General features: G+C 42.5%; 5 protein-coding genes across 6 annotated transcripts; 3 read left to right on the top strand and 2 right to left on the bottom strand.

The window, feature by feature from the left end:
* Positions 1-677: 677 nt before the first annotated feature.
* On the bottom strand, positions 678-2,901 carry mafbb (v-maf avian musculoaponeurotic fibrosarcoma oncogene homolog Bb). The gene has a single exon (XM_084927631.1). It carries the CDS (start codon positions 2,277-2,279, stop codon positions 1,314-1,316), a length of 966 nt encoding a protein of 321 aa, XP_084783757.1. The 5' UTR covers positions 2,280-2,901; the 3' UTR covers positions 678-1,313.
* A 1,665-nt stretch (positions 2,902-4,566) lies between these two features.
* On the top strand, positions 4,567-7,154 carry LOC146386526 (DEP domain-containing mTOR-interacting protein). The gene is made up of 8 exons (XM_084927635.1): positions 4,567-5,021; positions 5,159-5,282; positions 5,439-5,617; positions 5,771-5,980; positions 6,096-6,230; positions 6,355-6,425; positions 6,630-6,734; positions 6,863-7,154. The coding sequence occupies exons 1-8, from the start codon at positions 4,799-4,801 to the stop codon at positions 6,986-6,988; spliced, it is 1,173 nt and encodes a 390-aa protein (XP_084783761.1). The 5' UTR covers positions 4,567-4,798; the 3' UTR covers positions 6,989-7,154.
* A 125-nt stretch (positions 7,155-7,279) lies between these two features.
* Positions 7,280-11,788, top strand: adnpa (activity-dependent neuroprotector homeobox a). The gene is made up of 4 exons (XM_084927630.1): positions 7,280-7,646; positions 8,085-8,198; positions 8,866-8,958; positions 9,080-11,788. The coding sequence occupies exons 2-4, from the start codon at positions 8,091-8,093 to the stop codon at positions 11,411-11,413; spliced, it is 2,535 nt and encodes an 844-aa protein (XP_084783756.1). The 5' UTR covers positions 7,280-7,646; positions 8,085-8,090; the 3' UTR covers positions 11,414-11,788.
* A 351-nt stretch (positions 11,789-12,139) lies between these two features.
* On the top strand, positions 12,140-14,840 carry LOC146386524 (bcl-2-like protein 1). Of its 2 annotated transcripts, none has more exons than XM_084927634.1 (3): positions 12,140-12,322; positions 12,876-13,450; positions 13,551-14,840. In XM_084927634.1, the coding sequence occupies exons 2-3, from the start codon at positions 12,899-12,901 to the stop codon at positions 13,677-13,679; spliced, it is 681 nt and encodes a 226-aa protein (XP_084783760.1). In that variant the 5' UTR covers positions 12,140-12,322; positions 12,876-12,898; the 3' UTR covers positions 13,680-14,840. The 2 variants fall into 2 exon arrangements, with proteins under 2 accessions (XP_084783760.1, XP_084783758.1); XM_084927632.1 differs by having other exon boundaries at positions 12,145-12,418.
* Positions 14,841-17,781: 2,941 nt separating this feature from the next.
* gata1a (GATA binding protein 1a) lies at positions 17,782-22,500 on the bottom strand. The gene is made up of 6 exons (XM_084927629.1): positions 22,400-22,500; positions 20,380-20,611; positions 19,788-20,288; positions 19,200-19,345; positions 18,961-19,086; positions 17,782-18,863 (listed from the first exon to the last, which is right to left on the bottom strand). The coding sequence occupies exons 2-6, from the start codon at positions 20,591-20,593 to the stop codon at positions 18,576-18,578; spliced, it is 1,275 nt and encodes a 424-aa protein (XP_084783755.1). The 5' UTR covers positions 20,594-20,611; positions 22,400-22,500; the 3' UTR covers positions 17,782-18,575.
* Positions 22,501-22,736: the final 236 nt, after the last annotated feature.

Below are 22,736 nucleotides of genomic sequence, written 5' to 3'. Positions count from 1 at the left end.
ACCAAAACACCAAGTTGTTGAAGCTGGCCAAGAGAGCGCGGAGCAGTGTGCCGTGGTTGTTGTTTCTCTTTTCCTCTGTTAATGAATACAGAGGTGTTTGTCCGAGGAAGAGAGGAGAAGGGAAGCCTGATTTCCACTCCATTTTATCTGTGCCCCACAGACCCGGCTAGTTAGCTCCCTGTGCTTTCACATGCTGGGGTCCCACAGGAAGCAGTACTCCATGATGGGCAAAGGTCAGGGAACGAGAGAAAGCCACTCCTCATTTCATCCGCCGAAACTAACTAATACACTTTGTTCTTATTTGTTTTTTGGAAGAATAAGAAAATAGGAATATTATGATGAGGAAAGTGAACTTTGCTCTAATTTAGATTTTTGTTTATGTGCTTATAGTCTTTCAGTTGCAAATGAACCAAATTACTTTCATATTTATACACACTATGCACTAGCTGAAATACTGTGATACCCTTATTTTATGTAGCATGTACAAATAGTAGACTTTGGGTTTTTTTCTAGTATTTATCTTCTTTTTTTTTCTTTTTTGCTTTTATGTTGTGTATATGATTATTAATGTGTTTGGATGTCTCCAAAAACTACAGCAAGCCACGATGACAAATGTGCAAGTGGAAGTAAATGTTTCACACGGGTAAAACATTTACTCGTGAGAAGATGAGACACGATTTTAAAAAGTCACAATAGGTTTATTGATCCATAGTAAATGAATTTTTTTAAAAAAACCCAACAAACAAACATTGTAGATGAAAAAAATGAAAATCTGCATAATTATTTGCATAACTGTGTATTACATTGAAAAGAAAAGCAAATAAGGAACACATCTGTCCAGCAGAATCAGCTTCATAAAAACAATAGACGTGTGATTTCTAACATTAGATGCTTTCTATTTAAAGAAAGGATGAACACGAAATATAATCCTGGCTACAAAAAGCAAAGCAAAGCAAAATCACCAAAATGAGGATCAAACAATAAGTGAAGCAAAACAATATGGTTGCATAATTATTCAAAGCAAATATCCTCTGATTTCAAGTACATCCTCTGAGACAAAATACAGATATGCCTGTATAAAATAAAGACATCTCATACATGTCCTGCATGCATGCTTATTCGCAAATTTCCATTCATTACTTGTTGTCTAGTTGCATCTATTACAATAAGTTGAGTCGTGTCCTTTATGCCCGAGATTTTTTTTAAACTTGATAAATCCGTGGAGTTATTTGGTAAGGAGCAAGGCGACCAGGTGGCCAACATGCCACCCCTCATACATGGAAAAGATTCAGTTCTGCAGAAAATCTACAAACTCACATTAAATACTCTGGTGAGGAAGGGTTGTCGCTGGTAGACCCTGTTTCGTGGTAACAGTTTGCACCGGACAGTTTTTCACATTTAAGTTTATATGCGTCCCTCTCGCGGATCAGCCTGTTGAGTTCATGTTTCAGCTGCTCGACCTGCGACAGCAGGTTCGTCTTCTCGTGCTCCAGAATGTGTTTCTGTTGCACGCGCTTGTAGCGGCAGGACTGCGCGTAACCCCTGTTTTTCAGGGTCCGGCGTTTCTGCTTCAGACGCATCACCTCGTCCTTGCTTAGGCCTCTGAGAAGCCGATTGAGCTCTCTGACTGACATGGACACCAGCTGATCGTCTGAGAAGTGCATCTCGGCGTTGGATCGCCTGTCGTGGCGGTTGTGTTGCTGCTGGAGATGGTGGTGCGCACCGAGGACCTGCTGGGCCTCCGGCGACTCAGGGGATGCGCACCCCATGTCATCTTTGAGATATGGGTCTTGGCAGTGGCTGTTGGGCATACCTTGCATGTCCGAGTGACCCGGAAGACCCGGGTAGTGCTGGACAGGCTCGTTCAGGTGGCCGTAGCCATCGTAATCAGCCGGGAAAGGTGGCGGATTGTGGCCGTGGGGCGCAGATGGATGTCCCTGCTGCGCTGTGGCTCCGATGAGGGCCTCCATCGCGTCTTCGGGTGTCAGGCCAAAAGCCTGAGGGTACATTTGCTGAGGATAACCCCCGTTGTTGGGTATCCAGAACTGGCTGTTTTCGACGTTGTTTCTGTGGTCGTTAGGATTGAGATTTGGCGATGAAGGCACAGAGTTGCAAGGTGTGCTGCCAGGAGTGGAGGAGACGGAGTCTGGTCTATGGAAAGAGCGATCCAGCCCCTGCATCGTCTCCTTCTTCACGCCGAACTTCATCAAGTCATAGTCGCTGACGAAATCCATGGGGGGTTTCTGCAGTCCCAAGTGTGAATGCGCCTCAGTCGTCATGGTAAATGGAAAGCCGGTCTCTTTAAAGAGCTCCAAATGTCCACTGATATTTCATGCAGCCAGTGAAATCGCAGTCACTTGTAAAAAAAACAAAACAAAAACAGCCCAAAAAACAAAACCCGAATAATAAAAAAAAATTAAAAAATGAAGTATTTCCAAACTTTCGATCACAAAGGGGGAAAACACCACTCGTGAAAAAAATCACAGCAAAAAACAGGAGAGCGCCCTTTTAAACTTTACGCTGAATTGCGACGTCGCACCGCGCAGCTTGTTTGGCTTTAGGAACTTAAAAGTCCGGTGATGCCAACAGACTGGACGCAACTCTGCCTTTTCAGGAGAAGCGCACTTTCTTCATAAAGCTGCATTGTGTGATGTCACGCCTTTCAGACTACACCTCCACCCTGCTCTCCAATGAAAAAGGGAAGATTTGCATAAAAGCTTCTACGAGCGAGTCCACACGATCTGTTCGTGATTGTCACTTGACCAAAGCCTATAAAGGTCTGCTCAGAGGCGCAAACTCCATTCTGTAGTGTCTTTTGTGTTTAATTTCTTTATTTTTATTGTTTTATCCGCCCTCTATTTCGCATATTGCCAATTCACCCCACAGGAAAAATTATGCACCAAAGTGAATTAGAGCCACGAGAACAAAAAAACAAAAACCCATAAAAACAAAACATAATTGTCTGAACGATAAGGATATGATTTCAAGGATTTTGAATAAATATATGGCAATGAATTTGTCTATTAAAAACTAATATTGGTTGTGAACTATAATAGAACCATACATTTATTTTCTTTCAGTCACAATTTGCTGCAAATTGGTTTGTGGTCATTTAGGAATTTATGGTTATTTATATGTCATTATTCATTAAGAAAACAACAACTACAGGATGCTGTTAGAAAATTCATTTGACCCTACTGTGATTGCTGTGCTCCTTGGTTGGTACCCAGGTGAATACTGATATCTTGTGGCCAATGGCCTACACTGCAGTGGCTTTCATAGGGATATGGTATATTCGCTGCTTTGTTGCTTTTCCTGTTATTAGATTTAAATTGTGAAGCTCACATTTTAATGTACAAATATATATTTGTTCAGTCTTCACCGCTTATTTCTTAAGGTCAAATACATTTTAGATGCATAAAACAATGGTAATGCTGAAAATATATATATATTTTCCATTTTAATTAACCAAACTACATCTTTAGCGAATATGACTGTATTACAGATGCAAAGCCTCATCACAAAGAAGTTCCTGAGGGATCCCACCAGAAGTCAGCAGCTCAGCAGCAGCTCTGACATAACAGATACCAGGCTAACCAGAGTTAAAGCACAAATGCACAGGATATCGAAGGGTTAAGTAATGTTCCTGCCCTGAGCTGACCCTCTCAGGCAGCGCTTACTCCAATGATAGTGAATGCTTTACTGACAAGATAAAAAGACTCAAGCCAAAACCAATAGAAATTGCTGCCTGAGAACGGCCAGGCATAGTTTCAGCGAGTTCGACTTGCTGGGAAGAGAGGAAGAGAGGAGACAGTGTGACTGAGCAAAAATTTCTCAGGGATACATAACAGGATTCACGCCAGAAGACCGGGGTGATGCTTTGTGGTATAGCTTGTGCTAATGATAGGATGCTCACAGCCTAAGTGCACGTCACAAGCTGGCACTACGGTTCTTTTGCCATAACAAGCATGTATCAAAACAGTCAAGTCAAAGAAAAAGCAGGATTTCTAGGCACTGCAACATCAAGTTTATACTTCAACACAATATCATAGCCCTAGAAACTCCACTTTATCTGTATCTGAGAACACATATTTTGATGCATACATTGATATTGACCTGAATCTTCAAAAACAGCTGTTTTATTTGAGATGAAGGCTAGGATATATACCAACATACGAAGCATGTTTTTCTAGTTTCCTGTTTTGTGAGATAACTGTATGGTGACCTTTAAAAGAACGATGTTGCCCAAGAAACTGTAACTAATATATGTATTTTTCAGTTTTATGTTACCAGTATTTCAGGAATGACACACTAAAACAAAAACAACAACACAATTTGATTTCAGTTATAGAAAACACAACCTAGGTGGACACATCAAGCATCACTCAAGCAAACAGCCCCGTGTTTCTCTGAAAATAATTTAAATTCAAGTACTTCAGAATTGGAGCAGGATGTTTTACCCAAACACCCAAATGAAAAACTAATATCTGTAGCACTGAATGAAACAAAACAGAAAAAAAAAAAGTCTTTGTCATTTCTGTATACACAACATTGCTCCCACATGACAATGGGGTTCTGTGTGTTTCAGTAAACATGACGGCCATTTCTAAAAGTCAGATTCACTCATTCTTGCGCCCAGTTATAAGAAGCATGGAGCGAACGAGCAGCATAAGGTTAAAGGCCATGGCCAGGCAACACAAGGCTGAAGTCATGATCGCAGGAGAACAGCTCAGGTAAGACGAAACAGATTCGGCGACGATGTCGGCAAATTCTACTCTGCAGGTCAGGTAGATGACTGATGTCAGTTTTAAGGCTCACGGCTGATTTAAACGCCACTTTAAGGCTCAGACTTCACGATGGAAAACTGATTAAGGATCGACGCTACCACTTCCGCACCTACCCTAACTGCTTTGTGGCACACGAGCTTATAGACTGGCTTGTGAGCCACAAGGAAGCTGCAGATCGAGCAACAGCTGCCAGCCTCATGCAGCACCTCATGGACCATGACATTTTACACCACGGTAAGAAGGAAGCACCAGCAAGAGCTTCAGCTAAAGAAGCTCTCCCTTCTTTAGCTGAAATTAATTCCTCTTCTTTACCTGAAGCTTAGTCCTCATGTTGCTTTCACGACTTATATTTAAAACTGCCTTTCTCTCAGTCTGTGACAAGAGGGCAGAATTCAAGGATGCCAAACTGCTGTACCGTTTCCGCAAGGATGATGGCACATTTCCCTTTAACACAGAGGTGAAAATCTTCATGCGAGGACAACAACTATATGAGCAGTAAGAGCTGGTCTGTTTGTGCTTCAGGTTTTCTGGTCTGAGACAGATCAGCTTAATCTTAGAATTGAAAGACCCCAATAAAGGTGTATCTCATCCAGGTTTTTCCTCCACTGCATGCTATTTTAAATCTGATTCTGTTTCTGTTTTCTCTTATAGACTTGTAGCAGACAAGAACTCCATTCTGCAGCTGAGAGAGGAGCATGGTGTTACTTATAAGCGCTCCTTTCCTGGCTGCCAGTTGATTGACTATCTCATTCAGAATGGAGAGGCACATAGCCGGCGACAGGGACTGGAGTTGTGCCGTGCATTGCAGGAGCATGGCATCATTCAGCACGGTGAGGGGAGTTTTCATTTGCCCTTTGATGTACAGCTGTCAGCGGTGGGCTTGCCATCTGGGACTCTTGCAATCAAAAGTAAAAATACACACACTGCATAGATACCATTTATACTAAGACTGCTGCTTTTTGCTCTCTCCCCAACTCCCGCAGTGGGACAAAAGCATGATTTCTTTGACAGTGGGCTACTCTACCTGTTCTGCATCAATTTCCGCCGGCGTCGGCGCCTGTCTGAGCTGTTAACTGAAAATGAGCAGGTTAATGATGAGGCTGTGATGGCATCAACACAAGAGGACAACAATTCTGAGAGTCCCTTTCTTCTACGCAGAAACTCATCCAAGGAATGCAACCGTGCATTCAGTGGTAATAAATTAATTAATTACTGAGTAAACATGAAATAAAAGGAAACTCTTGCAATTTTCATAACATGTACCTTGTTTTTTTTATGAATTCTGACGTTGCCACTAATATCTAATAGTGAGCTCAAACAAAGACTCCAAACAGATTACCGGTGGTCGTCGAAGTAGCTTGAGTTCCCTTCAGTTTCACTCTGCTGGATTTCCACCTCTTCAGCTGTTGTCACACTCAGCAGTACGATGCAATCCTAAATCAGGCGAGTGTTTTGTTATTTATATTCAACTGTTAAATGTTTCATAGTATCATCAAAGTTTAAATATTACTGTAATGAGGCTTGTTTGTGAAAGCACATAGACATAATCTTTTAATTGGTTTCACAGTCCTTAAAAGAAAAGTTACTTGTGAAGAATTATTGGAACCTGGTGCACCCTTTATCAAGAAAGTGTTGACGGTGAGTTATGAAAATTATACGTATAAATTATTACTTAGATTTCTGATTGGATTTAATAGCACCAATCTAGCATAACTGAGCAACAGTCTCCCAAAGGCTAAAAGTCAAAAAGTCAAAATAAGCTTAACACATTAATAAAGTTGTGTTTTTTTTCTTCTTCTTAGATTAAAGTCTAAGGTGTATTTTATCTGATTGAGATTGCAGGTGATAGGAGACGCCCTGGGCTGGGGCTTTGTTGTCAGAGGCATGGCTCCTTGTTATATGCAGGCTGTTGACCCTGGAAGCCCTGCAGCAGCTGCTGGAGTTAAGGTTAAATAGCTGAAATAAACTGAAAAAGATACTTATCTTGGATTTTATAAACTGATCTCCAAGATACAGATATAACCCATAACCTTTAAAAAATTGTTTTATGTATTTATTTATTTATTTATTTTTAGGTGCGGCAGTTTGTGTGCCAGGTAAATGGACAGTGTGTTCTTTACCTGGACTACAGGACAGTAACCAGACTGGTGATGACAGGACCTCGCACTGTTGTACTGGAAGTTATGGAACCACTGGAATGACAGTAGCTATATTATCAAAGTCTGGCTCTCTCTTTGAGTAGAAATACTGCATCTGCAAAAAAATATAAAATAATAATAATAAAAAAAATCAGCAATTACGTTTGATATGTGCTCATTTTGGGGGGAAATTAAAAAAAATGCACTTGTTAAACTGTTTATCTGACTTGCATCATGGAAAGTGTTCTAAACTGCCTAGATTGTTTTCATGAATTTGAGGGGGGAAATCGGCACAATCGGGTCAGTCAATCCAGCCCAGCGCCCGACTACGACTTCCGTCTTTTTGTAGTCGCCATTTTGGTTTGAGAGTTGATCAACGCGTTAGCCAGCAAGCTGGCCTGACCTCCGGTGCAAGAAAATCAGAGAACTGGAGGAGTATAGGTGGCCCTGGAGGTTCCCATTTTCGAAGTGTACTATTTTCATGACCTGTGCACAATTCTACCGCTGTGTTTTGTCACTCGTCCCCCAGCTAGCAGCTCTGCGGTGCAGATGAACGAGCTAACTAGATAGCTTTGCTAGCTAACTGTGGAGCTGCTGAGCACCGGCGTTGAGGGGAGCATCACCGCCAATCTGCATGTCCCGCCAGCCCCTCTGTTTTTTATTTTAGCCATTAATGTCGTGAGATAACCCCTGTAAAGTTAGTCTTCTGGCTTATTGCAAGGTGAGTAAAACTTTAAATATCGTCAATGAAAGTGGAAAGAAAGCAGCTATGCAACGCTAGTGTTTGTGCTCAGTAGGTATTGCTAAATCTGGCTAACACTGTAACGCTAGCCCACAAAGCTAACACGTATTGTAAAACTGTAATTCCCGAAAGCTCTGTGCATAGTGAACAATAGAAGTCGTGGACCTGTTCTGTGGTTAGGCTTTCTGATCAAACCCACCACTCAATCAGAAACAAGGTTGTAGTGAAGCGTCACCATAGAAACAGTGCCGGACCCCTGAAGCTCTGAAACACACACAATGTCATCATAATAAACACGCTGTACTAGAGGGAGACACGTGCTGAAAGGGCGTGTTGTCTCTTAGTGTGTCCGGATAATGTGATACCGGTTATAAATGTACCTGAGGTTATAATGAAGAATTCATATCTGTCTGCCAGGAGATAATGTATCAGCTCCCGGTGAACAATCTTACAAGAATCAGGAGAGCCAGGAAACAAGTGAAAAAAGCACTCGGTGACATTGGACTTGAGTTCTGCAAGGAGGCAGCAGAGGTGAGCAAGTGTGTTTTGAGCTGCATATGATGGATAAGAACTTTGAATAACATAAAGGTAGCATTGATGGACCAAATACCATGCACTTGTCCAAAGATGGTTTTCAGTAAGGTGTAAGTGTGTGTGTGTGCGTGTTTTAAACCAACGTGACAATTTTAAGGCAGTTTTGATTGCCACCTAATCATCGGTGGACGTAATAAGGATAACAAATTTGTCCTCTCTCTCTCTCTCTATACATATGTGTGTGTGTGTGTGTGTGTGTATTTAGAAACAGCCTCATCAAGCTTTAAAATGACAGACTCCAAAGCTGTGGATACATCTCCACAGCTTTGCCTAGTGTAGTTTGCAGAGAATGAATTTGCAGTCTAATCCCTAACCTCTTTGTGTTTGCCTTTCACAAATACACTCACTAGTGCTCTGGCTTGACAAAGGGAAATTCAGTACCAGTCCCCATAAGAATAAAGGGGGAAAAAAATCAGAAACATATTACCCTTTGATGCTATTTGTCAAACCCAAACAAAAAAGGGGGATTAGAGGGGACACATACAAATTTAAAACCAAGATGTGCGACACAGACTTGCATATACAAATACTATACAGACATGGTAACAATGTTAAAAACTTATTTCCATTGGAGTTGGTCTTTAATATTTTAAATTTTTTGCAGGAGTTCAAAGAGTTTTGCCCTAATGAGCAGTTTGTGAAGGGCACGCTTTGCCTTGATATCTGCGCCTGGGATCCATCATACTCTAAAACACAGGTAAGATTTTATCCTGTCTGAAAGACTTGCTCACATTATCATGCACTAATGTGCATATTTTTCTTAATGCAAATTTTTTGTTGTTGTTTTTTTTATCTTTTTTTACATTTTTTTTTTTTAGGAATACAGATCAAAGCCATTTTGCTGCACAGAGTGTCCATTTTCTTCCAAATTCTACTCAGGCTACAAGAATCACTTCCGTAATGTGCACAGGAAACTCTTGGACAGTAAAATCCTGCTCAACTGTCCATACTGCACGTTTACAGCAAGCAAGAGAACTTTGGAGACGCATGTTAAAATATTCCACATACCCAATTCAACGCGGCACAATTATGGAAGCTCACAGGGAGCTGCGCTGGGGAAAGCTTATCTTGATAGATACAAACAGGGAAACGGTGTGGAGAAAGCAATGTATTTCTGTAAAAAATGCACATTTCGGGACACGCTATACAATGTGGTGAGAAGGCACATCTACAGGGAACATTTTCAGCATATTGTCTCACCATATCTTGGTATGGTTTCTGAGTCATCTGTGAAAAATGGTGCTAGTTCTGTTGTTGGCAACAACATCCTCTGTAAAAGATGCCAGTTTACCACTCGTACCTATGAGGCTCTGGTCCAGCATGTTATTGAGTACCATGAGCGCATTGGTGCCCAAGTAACAACCATGATTGGACATGCTAACATTATCGTCTCCAAGCCTCAGCCTTTACCAGTCATGTCACAGAAGCCTCCTCTAGTTGTCAGTAGACCTCAAACACTTAGACCTGAACCAAATGCACAGCAAGTAATTGGCTATTTAAAGCCAGTAGGCCCGGTTATTAAAAGTCAATCTCCCATTATAGCCAGTCAGGTGCGTGCCACTGTTCCAGTACAGAGGAACAGTACAGCAGTTGAAAATGCTGGTACGGGTGTAAACACAGCCCAAACACAGAAGTGGAAGATATGTACAGTTTGCAATGAGCTTTTTCCTGAAAACTTGTACAGTGCTCATTTTGAGAATGCACACAAGGCGAAAAAAGTGTGGGCGCTTGCCAAGTACATCATGAAAATCCACAACTTTACCAGCAAATGTTTGCTTTGTAACCGCTACCTGCCCAGTGATACACTGCTAAATCACATGCTAATCCATGGCTTAACCTGTCCACAGTGTCACTCTGCTTTCCACAATGTTGAGAAAATTATGGAGCATACAGCTCAGGCACACCCTGAGGAGTTTATTGGACCCCCTGGTGCATCGCCTCTAACCTTTGACCTCACCATTAAACAAGAGAAGTCCAGTAATGTACAGCTTGCTGTTCTTACTTTTAACATGAAGGAACCCATCAATGGTCAAGATCAGTCGACGCCTGTTCAGAATAGTCTTCCACATCTTGTCAAACTACCTGATCCTAGAGGGACCGATAAGAAAAGTGAACCTCTTGCAGGAAGTATCCCTTCACTAATGCAAACAAGTGAGGTTGGGAAGACTGTGTGTCCGCTGTGTTTCACCATCCTCAAAGGGCCTATCTCCGATGCTTTGGCCATGCATCTGAGAGAACGGCATCAAGTCCTTCAAACAATACATCCAGTTGAGAAAAAGATGACGTACAAGTGCATTCATTGCTTAGGGGTGTACACCAGCAACATGGTGGCTTCCACAATTACGTTGCATCTTGTGCAGTGCAGGGCTGTTGGTAGGAACCAAGCAAACCAAAACTTTAAACCTGGCTTGACACTTAACTCCTCTGGGGCTGGCTATCTTAAGAGGCAGCCATCAACACAGGCTACGTCTAACTCCAAGAGGATAAAGCTGGCCAAGGATGCTAAGACGACTTCCACCATCTTTGGAAAGAAGGCTGAATCTGATGGGCTTGCTCTGGATCCTAGAAGCTATGAACACAAGACTTATGAGGCCAGGAAAAATTTCCTGACTGCCTACTTCAACCGGCGTCCGTACCTTTCTTCTTCTGAAGAGGACAAGCTGTCGGCGAGTCTGTGGCTGTGGAAATCCGACATCGCTACACACTTTGCAACCAAGCAAAGCACGTGCGTGAGAAACTGCAAGACCAAGAAGGTGTCGGTGCTGCTCGGCTTTGACATGCAAGCTCTAAAGAAAGTTAAGCATAACTTGAATTTTGAGGAAAGCAAAATTGTTGGTACCTCTGCTAAGAAGGCCGTAGGCATCAGTCGTCGTACTCCAAAGACGGACCAAAACAAACACAGTGAGACACTAAATTGTACCTTAAAACTTAGTACGTGCACAGAGACTATTTCCATAGACTCTGACGGTGAAACGAACACAGATGACAGACCCACTGAGAATGGAGATGTCGATGTAAATGAGCACGAGAGTTTCCAATCCAAGGAACCATTAAACATGACTGAAGAAACAAAACCTGCAGATAATGCTTCTAGAGAGACGGAGATTTCTTTGCAAGATGGGAATGCAAGCCTTGCAGTGTGCCTTGGTTGAGTAGTAAAGGAGTGTATTAAAACAAAGATGACTCAACAAATAGTTACAAATAGTAGACCAGAATGTGTGGGTCACTAAATCAGCAGCTGATTTTTTTTTTTCTGAACAGTGTTGAAACAAAATAAACAGCATTATGTAGGTAGTGTTGTGTATATATTTTTAGCCATTGCTCCTTGTTAGTTTCTTCATGCACATCTGTATCACTCACTGGTTTGCTGTCACACCATATAAGAAATATGTAAACTGAACTATTTGCATATTTTCCCCCAACTGTGACGAAGAACTGCATCATACTGTCATTTAACATTTAGAAAATGTAGGATATGTTAATTCCTTATGGACACATTTTAATAAAGGTGTTTGATTAATAAGAAAGTTTATTGGCGCTCTTTCTGTGCTATTAAACTTTTGGACCAGGTGAAATTAGCTGCTTAAAGGTATTTCTGCAGAAAATGGTTTTTTTAACTTAATAGTTTCTAAGAGTGAGAGCACAGGTATGTATATAAATGTAAATTTAAGGCATTTAGGGCAACCAGAAGTCGCACTTTCTCTTCCATGATAGCGTTAGGGCATACTGTTTTTTTCTAACATGACACATTTGTTTATAAGTTGCCCAGTGCTCCAAAATGAGAAGACTTTACAATAAGAGGCCCCTATTCATTAAACACGAACATTTAACTCACCAGGTAAAGTGCCACTCCGTATAATTTACTGAGTGTCAGTGTCACAACAGATGCAGCTGCATGTTTTTAAATGAAATTTCAGCGACTTCCTAATTTCCGGAATGTCTCCTTATTTGATTGGTCGCTTTGTATGAGTGGGTGGGACTTCTGGCTGCTGCTACCGTACAACTGTCCAACCGCCAGCGTGCATCGCTACCCAGGCCACAAAGTGTGACGCTTCAGAAAGGTGCGTTTATCTGGAGTATTCGCAGCAGTAGTTTTTAAAACTTCATAGCTGCTTTCTCAAACGGAGAACAAGGTTTTAGCAGCTCTAGGTATAATGGTGAGTGGAGGCGTCGCATGTTCATGGCTTAAATAGAATTTTTAGTTGTTTATTGATTTAGTTTTTTTCTAATTTTGCTGCGTTTCATGCGGAGTGTGTGGCAGCTGGTTAGCACGTGAAGCTAAAACTGGTAGAATCCAAGCGTGCGACTTCCTAGCTGGAGCTGTCAGCGATGGTTAGCTGGCATTCAGAGGCTCTGGTATAGAAGTGATGCTGGTGAACAGCTCAGGGCTAAGCTTGAAAAACTACTAGTTAGCTGCGGTTAGCTCGCATAAAACGTTATTTTCCAAATTTCTGCCACAGTTGCAGTTGTTTCCTCATACATAAGTTTTCCTTTTTTACAACTGGTGAAGAGTAAAGACTATAATCAATAGAGATGGATGCTAAAACACAGTTGCACGAGTTGCTAAATTTTTAAAAGAATGAAGCTAACTGCAATATCCGTCTGTGCTTCCAGGTGACCACTCCAAGTGAAGCCTAATGTGCCAGATGATACACTGGTATGACTGGCAGGAGAGATCGTGGCATTTGATTAGCCAGGCCCTGCAGAGGAGGTCCAGAGTGGAGATGCAGTGCAGGAACCGAGAGCTGGTGGAGTTCTTTATAAGCTATAAACTGTCTCAGATGAATCACCCAACTTCCCTTCTGAGGCCAACCAATGGGGGCCAAAGGACTGAGAGAGACCTGGCCAAATCCCTGCCTGCGTACAATGGCATAGAGGCTTTAAAATCAGCTCTTCTAGACTCAGGGGAGCAGTTTGGTTTTCTGTTCACACAGTCTTTTAGCGACGTTGCTTCGCACCTCTGCATCACGCCAGACACAGCCCAGCAATGCTTTGAGAGTGTGATGGAGGAGTTGTTCAGGGATGGAATCAATTGGGGGCGTATAATTGGTTTGTTTGTCTTTGGTTCTGCAATGTGTCTGGACTGTATTGACAGCAATATGAGTGAGCTGGTACCCGACATTGCAGACTGGATGACTGCGTATCTAGATGATCACATTAGTCTGTGGATCCAACGAAATGGAGGATGGGTAAGTCAGCAGGGGATGAAGTTGACATGAGGTGTGCAACTTTTGTGCTTTTAAAGGGGGGGAAAAGTCATTTAAAACACTGTCTAATCTTTTTTTCCAGGACCGCTTTACAGAGATATTTGGGAAAGGAATGTCTACAAGGAGCTCTGGGGAGTCTCTGAAGAGATGGCTATTTGTTGGAGTGGCATTAGTAACAGGGCTGCTGGTTGGCATGCTCATGGCAGATTAACAGTGAAGGTGCTACTTCTGCTGTCACTGAACACCCTGTGGAATGCTAAACCGAGGGAGGGAAGCGGTTAATGTTTACATGGAAGCCCAGTCCACATGTGCAGTGACCATAGTGGGTGGGCAAAGTCATTCTGTGAGAGGCTTTATAATGTGTAACTTGGTGAGCTGTTGCAGACCACCTGCTCGCCTTGCTTTGACCAATGTGTTTTTATTTTATTTTTAAACGCACAACAGTTTAGTAGCTGATGTGCCCGTTCAGAGGGCAAATGCTCTAAATGAACCTAATAAAAAGGCAGTGAAAGTGATTCAGCTAGTCTAAGCTCTGTTTTTTTTTCCTGTATTATTCAGGGAACAACGTGTATGACTGAGACTCTGTTGTATTCCCCCCCTTTAATGTGTAATTCTCAGTTTCTTTTGACTGTTCTTGAGTTTTTAAGTCTGAGTAAACCGTATGGAGTGCAGAAGCTATCCAAAAAAATCAAATCCATGCTCTAGCAGAGGCCTGTTGAGTTCTCTAGGACACACCAACTTCCTCCAACAGTCCAGAGACATGCATGTGAAATTAACTTTTTCCATCTCTCGCTAGTATCTAAAATTAAACCATACCAAATTATCCATGTGCAACAGGCTACATATCCATGATTGTATTCAGTGTTTTTTGGCTGTTCCTCTAAGGGATCAGATTGGAGTATCTGCTACCATTTTGCCCTACTCCTAGCACAGTCTTGTCACATCAACCCCATGCAAGTCTCCTTCACTACATCTGTGGTCTGCCTCTTTTCCTCTGCCTGGCAGCTCCATATTAACCATACTTTGTTCACCAAGTCCACTATTCCCCACCCTTTGCAGACGTCCAAACCCTCTCAGCCTTGTTTCTCCAACTTTGCCTTCAAACTGAGCTGTCACTGTGACATTAACTTCTTCAGCTCTGCCACTTCCACCTTGTTCTTGTTCTCCGTTCTCTTGTCAGTGCCACCGTCTATAAACCATACATCGTAGCAGTGCTCGCTACTGTCTTGTAAACCTCCCCTTTCACTTATGCTGCTGTTGTTCTGCCACAAATCAAATGAAGTGACTCCATATGAAGTATCTTAAAAGCTGGAATTAAATGAGATGTATTCTTTTACACAATGTGCATTAAAATCTTCTTGAAAATATAAAATCCGCATGTCTTTGTCACCATATCAACATGTACACAAAGCAAGGTCTGATCTACATGCAAGGGAGATATTCTGCTAATGCTTCTGGGCAGTTATTGAGTCAGTGGGTGCTCCACACCAACTGTGCATGGAATAAAAATAGTAGGGCAACAAGAATAAATAACAGACAAGAGGAGTATATATAAAACAGGAGGAAGGCACACAATAAAAAGACACATTAGAGGACGGGTTGCAAAGTGCTTGGAAGTAGTGCAGTAGACTAGGTCTGAGTATAGAATCCATGTGTGAGTGGCCTGAGTGATGAGGGTTACTCAGTGGCGTGGGTGGGGTGTTGGGTGGAATTGCTTTACAGTCCGAATGGCCCAGGGGAAGGAGGTCTTTGTGTCCTAGTTTGAAGTGTAAAGATGTGTACAGTTTTACATCCTACACAGCCTCGCTTAACAGCAGTGTTGCACTTTCTCCACATGGGGGTGCTAATGTACCACATATTCCAAAAGGAGCATGCTTAAAACTAAGCTGTGCTGCTCTGCTTTCAGTTACAAGTAATTTCAGACTTGACAGCTGAAGTGTTTGCAAGCTGTTCCATCACAGTTTTCTCCTTTTGTATTTTTCCCACAAGAAAGTCAAATTAGACACAGAGAACACGTGAATTCTCCCAGTAATGGGTTTAATCTGTCTGATCACACACCACAACAAGTAGTTAAATCACCCACTTTCCACGCTAGAACAGCTTTTCACAAGATTATTCTGCGAGCTCTGGATGATATAATGATAGTACGAATGGGAAAGGAGACAAGCAGTGAGGCAGCGGGAGAGAGAAGGCTCTAACGGATGGCCTTGTGAGTGAACTGGAGAAGGCCTGTGGTTGCTAATCTATCCCCGTCATTTGTTGCCATTTCCCCAGAGCAGAGCTGACAGCTGCAGCAGATAAACAGCAGATACAGACAGTTGAGGAAAAGAGTATAAATTATGGATGTGCTTGCCAAATCATCTTATTCCTTTAAAAAGAAAAAGATCATGTCTCCCCCTCCCCCCCACACTTGTCTCGTGTTTGTTTTGCTCACGATAACTCCTGCAGAGGTGAGCACTGCGGATTGGTCCACTTTAGTGTGGTTTAGAGTCAACTTTGAGTAGATGCTGTAAACGGATTCAAATAGAAACCCACCCTCATCTCGCTCCGTAATTTCACAGGGCACTATCACAAATTATTCCCATAATCAAGGTCTTTGGGGAATCAGTTGGGTTATGTATTGTAACGGTTGGCTGCTAATGAATGAAGCTGCACTAGGAGGAAACAGTTTTCATATTATTTTTTCTACTGTGGATTTGTTAAGCGAGTTGAACAAAAAACAAGCAAAAACGCTTCTATTGATAAATTCTGTCAAAGACTTGGTTTATCACCAATACACCCAGTGGTGCGTGTCATGCAGCGTTATGAGTAGGTGACTTGCCCAGATGTTCACAGGGCCGTACTCGCCGAGATGAAACCAAATGCATAAAAGAAAATCTTATTTCTCCTCGAGGTCTGCAGTGAAGCGTGCACGAATAAGTGGGCGACGTGGGTGATAATTTATAGATTTGTCTCGAGGGAAGCATTCTGTGAGCGTACTTGCAGATTATGAAACATGACAGGATTCACTTGGCCCAAACATGACACTCTGGTTTTGTAACCAAACTGTTCTTCTACACCCCAGCGCCTATTCACCTACAACACCCAGTTACCGGTCCTTCAGATGATTCCAGTGATATGTGTGTTTGTCTTTGACACCTAAAGAGACACTGTGGCCCTCAATGACTAACTGACAGGGAGTGTTAGAGTGGCGGTGCCAGCAGCAGGTGGATGGTTTGGGGTCTGTGGCCTCAGTGATAACTTATCAGCCACCCCCCAGTACTGAGCGAGCAACCCCAGCCCTGCTGCTCGGCATAAAAAGTACACAGACATGTATACACCAGTATTAGGCGTTTCTTACATAAGCTGTTAAGGCAAGAGTCTGTTAAGACCCTGAATTCAAGGTGTTTCTTTGCACAGAAAATATGCATCTTGCGTTTTGTCGTAAAATTGTGCCAGAGAGCTTTACCTGTGTGTACTAATTTAACCCTAATAGGGCAATACTGCTGGGCAATGTGTCCATTATCAAACAGCCTGCCCTGTTTGTTTTTTTAAGCCATATTCCTCTAGAAAAACAATCAAATCAGCTCCAAATGTCTGAATATTAAAATATTAATATTATATCAACATAAAAAAAAATCATTCTTTAAGCCTGTTTTAAGTAATTGCATGTACCCTTGTACTTATAAATAATTTTAGGCATTTACATTTTAGTTTATCTGGATTTCTTTTTTTTATTTCCTGCTTCTCCACTTGCTGTAGCACAAAGGTCAGAAACTACAGAGAGGTAAGCCAAAAAAGAGGCTGAGGAGTCAGTGCACCTAGATTGTTAAGTGCTTTGTGTTTGTTCAGATAACAATGCATTCAGCTGGTTAACACAATCACAGATGTTCTTACACAGCACGTCTTTGAATGCTGTCCCTCTAGGGTTTTTCAAAATAAAACGTAATGGCACCTTAATATGTCACGCACTGTTAGAGTTTAAAGTGAAAAAGTAAAAGTCAAACTAGCCCTTGTTTCTTAAATGTTCACAAGTCACTTTTAATTCATTTGTAATATATTTTACAATTTTGTCAATCTAGCCGTGATCTCGTCTTTACTTTGTTAAAGTAAATTTGACTGGTAATAGCCTGATCCATTTGCTGAAGTAAGAGTTTCAATGTTGGTGAGAAAAATGTGCATGTGTGCATTTTTTCTTCTACTTCATTAAATTATCTGAACAAAGGTAGAATTCACCTCACAATCTACATGTGCTCGGCTTTCCTTGGCCTACATGGGCGAAAATAAAACACGCAAAGGGCAGTGACGTCATGAAACGTATTGTTGTCTTCTGATTTCTAAACACGTTCTCTGTAGTTTGAGACCTTTGACATGAAAGTGGAAAACTGGAAAAGTGAAACAAAAATCCCCTTCTGCACATTCAAACAGAGATGAGTAATGAAAAGTACAAACGTGACCTCGTGCGTCCAGTTGTTCTGTAGCTCGTCTAAATATAAAAGCAGTCATAAGTGGTGCACTTTAGTTGAATGTTTGTCACTTATGCGGAAAAGACGATTTGCATACCCGCTATGTACTATTACACTGTCAAAGTGGAGAACTGCCAGCACAAAGACACCATTATACCAGGGCAGGGGAGTACAATAACCTCCCACAGCAGGCCTTGCTGTGGTTAGCTCAGAGAGCTGAGGATTCAAATTACTTAAAACAAAAGCCTTCATAAGTCAAACAGAATAAGTCACGCATTTTTTTTCTTTAGAGTTTTAATATGGTAATATGAATTATGCAAATATAAAACAGACCCCTGAAGCACAAAACTAAGGTATAGCTTTACTTTAAGAATAATAAAAGAAGAATTGTCACACAGATACCGTAAATCAGATTTGTGTTTGTATTTACAGCTGAGAGAATTCCCTTATTAGGGTGTTTACATATGCCAAAACCTGAGTGATTTTATCGGACTTCACACAAGTGCCCAGTCAGCACAGTAACGCAACATGTGGATGAAACGCAGGTAAAATACACAGGAAACTCCATTCGCATGACAGCCAACAACACATATGTACAAATAACTGGCAATACAAGGAAGCGGGCTCGTGTCTGAGTATTCACAGGTGCCCGTCCTGTTATGTCACACTAGTGTGGGCACCATGCCAGAGTTGAGGTGGTGCGTGTAGGGTAAGCTGGCAGAGGGATGGAGCGGGGACGGTGTAGGCATGAGGTGAGGCGAGTGACTGTAGGTGAGGAGAGTCCCAGGGCCGAGGGAGAAGGGCCCACCGTTGTCGTCCAGGGAGGGCGGCTGAGTCACCTCCATGTACGGCTCCAACAAGGTGGCCTTCTTGCTCTTCTTGTTCTTGCTGGAGACTTTTCTGTTACGTGTTTGAATTCCATCCTTCTTCATGGTGAGAGGCCGGTTAACCTGTAGTGAGGAATGAAAGGGAATTTTTTTTAAATTAATTAATTTTTTTAAATATTTAGCCAGGTGTTTGTGGATTCATCTGAAATGACTGACTCACGTTATGCAGTTTAAAGTAGAGTCCGCAGGCATTACACACAGGCTCCCCGTTGGCGTTGCGTCTCCACAGCGTTGTTGTGCTTGTGTGACAGTTGGCACAGAGGGTACCTGCGCGCTTGCTGACAATCTGAGACACAGAAAAAGATATAGTCAAGCTTTTCAAACTATCCTGGTAACGACGGATTATTTGTTCGATGGTTTACAAAGGAGGTAAAAGAGGCCCGTATCAGCCTGTCATACCAGTCTCTTCTTGGGTCGGATTAGAGGTCTATTTTGGCCGTTCATCTTGTGGTACAGTCCACAGGCATTGCACAGGTAGTGGCCTGTACCATCCCGGCGCCACAGAGGGGTAGCTGTGGCTCCACAGTTGACACACTCTCTGGCCTCTGTTCAGAGAAATAATGACAGTTTACAGAGTGTAACATATGACGGATCTTAATATATTATTTCATGTGCAAAGATCTCAGTGACACATTATATAATGGGCAGACTGTTATACTCAATATAGAACAAAATGTTTTAGTTTCACAACACTCTCTCTCTCTCTTGTTTTTGGAACTTGCAGATGCTCGGTTGTTGTTGAAGTACAGATGTTCGAATTTCTATTTTGGGAGAGCTACAAGGGTTGAAAGTTTATTCAAATTTCTTGTAAATGTAACCATCTACAGTTCCATGAAATCTGCATCTGCTGAGAAAAATCTGATAATTTCCAAAACAGCCACCAACTGTCAAGGCTGAACTTTCAGAGCATTTTCATTTTATAGAATATTGTGCCAAAATGGTCCACCCAGGGAAAAGAAAAAGAGGCACCTGTCAATATATCCTCACCTGGAGTGGATATCCTCATCTTGTTACGGAGTTTAGGGGAGTACGAGGGGTTGATCCAGGCTCCGGGGCTGGAGTAGAGGGCAGCGGAGCTGTAGTCCTGTGGGCCACTCATGTATGAGCTGTAGGGGCTTAGCATGTGTGGGTGGGATGATGGAGTGTACACGCTGCCAGCTGCGGGAGTCAGGTTGAGAAAGCTGCTGCTGGCCCCAGACCCCCCAAGTGGGCTCAGGCGCTCTGCCTTGAGGGCCTCCTGAAGACGGGGACTCTCCCTGCCCTCTCTGCCCGGAGACGAGTATCCATCTCTGGAAGTGGTGAAAGAGGAGGTCACTCCAGGGGTGTAGAGGGAGGTCGGGGTGTGCGAATGCAATGGCGTCTTAGTGAGAGGGCTGCTGCTCCAGGTGGAGACTGGGGGGTTGTAGGGCGAGCTCAGAGAGTGGCTGGGCAGCCCATCCAGCAACTGAAGGTTGCTGAGCAGGCTCGGTGAGTTGAACATTGGTCGAACTGTGGAAAGAAGAAATAAAAGTCAGATCACAATTTAGAAGGCAAACTACAGGATGGATTTGTTGGGTGACGGTGGCTTGGAAGCACTGACCAGAGCCGTGTCGGTAAGGAGCTGGCGCTCGGCTGAGGCTTGGGGTGGAGAAGAAAGAGGGCAGGCAGGTGTAGTCGGTGTCCTGGCCGGTGAAGAACGTCTCACCCTCTTCTCCCGGAGGCAACAGGCCAGAATCAGAGGAGAAAGCGGCCAGGGGGTCTGAGCTGAGCAGGGATGGAGACACCCAGTGGGACTGCTCTGATGAATCTTCCATGTTGGCAGGTAAAACAGCCTGTGGCGAGTATAGTGAGAAATCTAAATTGTTTTTGCTGTCAAATGCACCAACCCAGGATGAAAAGATCAAAGCTGTGCACAAGCCTCATTTTACACGAGTCATTTATTATTCATTCATGTACTCTTTGCACTCTACACCCTTACACTAATGCATTTGTCTTTACAGTTAGCACAGTTTGAAATAAATATAAAGACACAAGCATCAATTGACTTTGTTTTTAGGTGTGTGGCTCTCAGTCTTTATGGAGACATGTTGTCAAAAGGTCTTGACAGAGACACCACCAAACTCCTCGCACGTTGGAGGTTTGTGACTCTCTTAATTCAGATGAGAACGAGAGAGGCCGTGACTTTGATTGAAGCCGATGCATTATCACCGAGCTTCTCTCTTCACAACAACCAGTGCAACTTGAAGTTATCAGGGACAAGATCTCTCGACAGCATGCTTTTTCAAACTTCCTTTTCTAGGATCCTCATTTGACTGCGGCTGAAAGTAAAAACTAAAAATAAACGAGTCTATAAATGTAGCGACACAGCAAGTGACCAAACGGTTACCAAGTGGCCCCACTACAATAGGTGTGCCAGTTAGAGGAATGCAAAAGACGTGCCCTTAGGGATGACTGGCCGTGTGGACAAACAACACAGCAGCGCACACAAAGTGTAATGGTGTTTGCTGGCAGATTTTTTTCTTTTCAAGTGAGAGTGTTAACAGCAGTCTCTGTCACACTCTCACTTATTTGTGTGATTAATAACCCTTTTTGTTTTTGTTTTTTTGGGGGCGATTCAATTTTTATCAAAGAAAAACGCAAATTTCGAGCAGATTTTTAGAGCTTGAGATGAAGGCCCCTTTCTGAAAACTGCTTTAAAAGTCGAATCAAAAACAAATTCTGCTCCAAAATACCAGCGACGACATCCCACAGCATCACAATGTGCATTATAACAACAGCGGACGAGGCCTCTCCCCGCGCCGTATCTTTAGAGGGAAGAGAAGAGGAAAGAGAAGAGACTGATACTGGCTGATAAACTCTGAGAAAATCTGATAGACAGCATTATTATAATGCTAAATATATCCAGCCCCACTGATACTACATGGAACTAATCTCATCTGATTAATAGAAATCTGTTTGATGAGAAACGCAACAAGCGCAGCGACACAACGGGGTGAGGCGGCACGTTGTGGAGGACTGATCAAAAGAGACAAAACTAAAAAAGAAACAACCCCAGAGGGATAGATGAAATAATTTGAAACTCACACCCAGCTGCTCATATCACAACACAATTAATTACCTTGAGTGTTATGCCCTTAAACTCCAATGTTAATAGATTGACATTATGCTACTTGCATTAAAACACACTGAACATATATCTACCGTGTAAAGCAGTCGACTTGTTTTTGATCTGGATATAAACAACTTCAAGCTGAACTCGTGCAGTGGGCGAATTCAATTAATATTATAATTCATCTCTACCGTTACATATACTTGTGGTAATTATTGAAAATTCAATTGAAAATAATGAATGGAAAACAAAAAAGTGTCACTTTCACAGAGAAGGAAACAGATTCTCTGTTGCCCTCATGCAAAGTTCTCGCCTCTCGTATCTCCACAATTCACAGTCTGCCAAGCAATAAATTGCCTCAGATGATCGTAATTCTCGCCAGTGAAAGTTTCACATGCACAATTATTCTTAACCAACAAAACTAGCCAGCTGTATTTAATCAAGCTGGTTACACCAGGTGTTTGGGGTGAAAATATGAGAACAGAAGGCAAAGTGCCGACTGGTCACCTACCTGAGTGGACGCCACCGACGAGTGATGGGTGCAGTGAGCTTTTAGAGCCGAAAAATGTATGCAGCCAGGTGGGAGGTGGTGCACAGCTGGACCTCACTGTAGGCTGATGGCTACAACTAAAAAAGTTCTCTAACTACCAGCAAAGTTTAGGGCTACGAGACAGTCCGTGGGAGGGGTTGGGGACAAACATTTTTTTAAAAGACACACCTCTTTGGTCCAGAGAGAACGAGCTTGTGTGGGGCTTAGATGTTACATATGTACAGGCATGAGTTTAAAATCCCATTTAAGCGTGTCATCTACAGATATAAATAATGTAATAAATATTTGTGGCATCTGG

The sequence above is a fragment of the Perissodus microlepis genome, chromosome 5, assembly GCF_051167445.1.
Source record: "Perissodus microlepis isolate ML-2025 ecotype Zambia chromosome 5, ASM5116744v1, whole genome shotgun sequence".
NCBI lineage: Eukaryota > Metazoa > Chordata > Actinopteri > Cichliformes > Cichlidae > Perissodus > Perissodus microlepis.
This window is presented reverse-complemented; position numbering and strand designations above follow the sequence as displayed.

Excerpts from the sequence above, each read along its gene's own strand:
- mafbb (XM_084927631.1), bottom strand. The coding sequence starts at position 2,279 with ATGACGACTGAGGCGCATTCACACTTGGGACTGCAGAAACCCCCCATG.
- LOC146386526 (XM_084927635.1), top strand. The coding sequence starts at position 4,799 with ATGTCAGTTTTAAGGCTCACGGCTGATTTAAACGCCACTTTAAGGCTC. Across the intron at positions 5,022-5,158 it reads CCATGACATTTTACACCACG|TCTGTGACAAGAGGGCAGAA; the intron begins GTAAGAAGGAAG and ends CCTTTCTCTCAG. Across the intron at positions 5,283-5,438 it reads GGACAACAACTATATGAGCA|ACTTGTAGCAGACAAGAACT; the intron begins GTAAGAGCTGGT and ends TTTCTCTTATAG.
- adnpa (XM_084927630.1), top strand. The coding sequence starts at position 8,091 with ATGTATCAGCTCCCGGTGAACAATCTTACAAGAATCAGGAGAGCCAGG. Across the intron at positions 8,199-8,865 it reads TCTGCAAGGAGGCAGCAGAG|GAGTTCAAAGAGTTTTGCCC; the intron begins GTGAGCAAGTGT and ends AATTTTTTGCAG. Across the intron at positions 8,959-9,079 it reads CATCATACTCTAAAACACAG|GAATACAGATCAAAGCCATT; the intron begins GTAAGATTTTAT and ends TTTTTTTTTTAG.
- LOC146386524 (XM_084927634.1), top strand. The coding sequence starts at position 12,899 with ATGTGCCAGATGATACACTGGTATGACTGGCAGGAGAGATCGTGGCAT. Across the intron at positions 13,451-13,550 it reads TCCAACGAAATGGAGGATGG|GACCGCTTTACAGAGATATT; the intron begins GTAAGTCAGCAG and ends CTTTTTTTCCAG.
- gata1a (XM_084927629.1), bottom strand. The coding sequence starts at position 20,593 with ATGGAAGATTCATCAGAGCAGTCCCACTGGGTGTCTCCATCCCTGCTC. Across the intron at positions 19,346-19,787 it reads GATGAGGATATCCACTCCAG|AGGCCAGAGAGTGTGTCAAC; the intron begins GTGAGGATATAT and ends TTCTCTGAACAG. Across the intron at positions 19,087-19,199 it reads TCCGACCCAAGAAGAGACTG|ATTGTCAGCAAGCGCGCAGG; the intron begins GTATGACAGGCT and ends TCTGTGTCTCAG.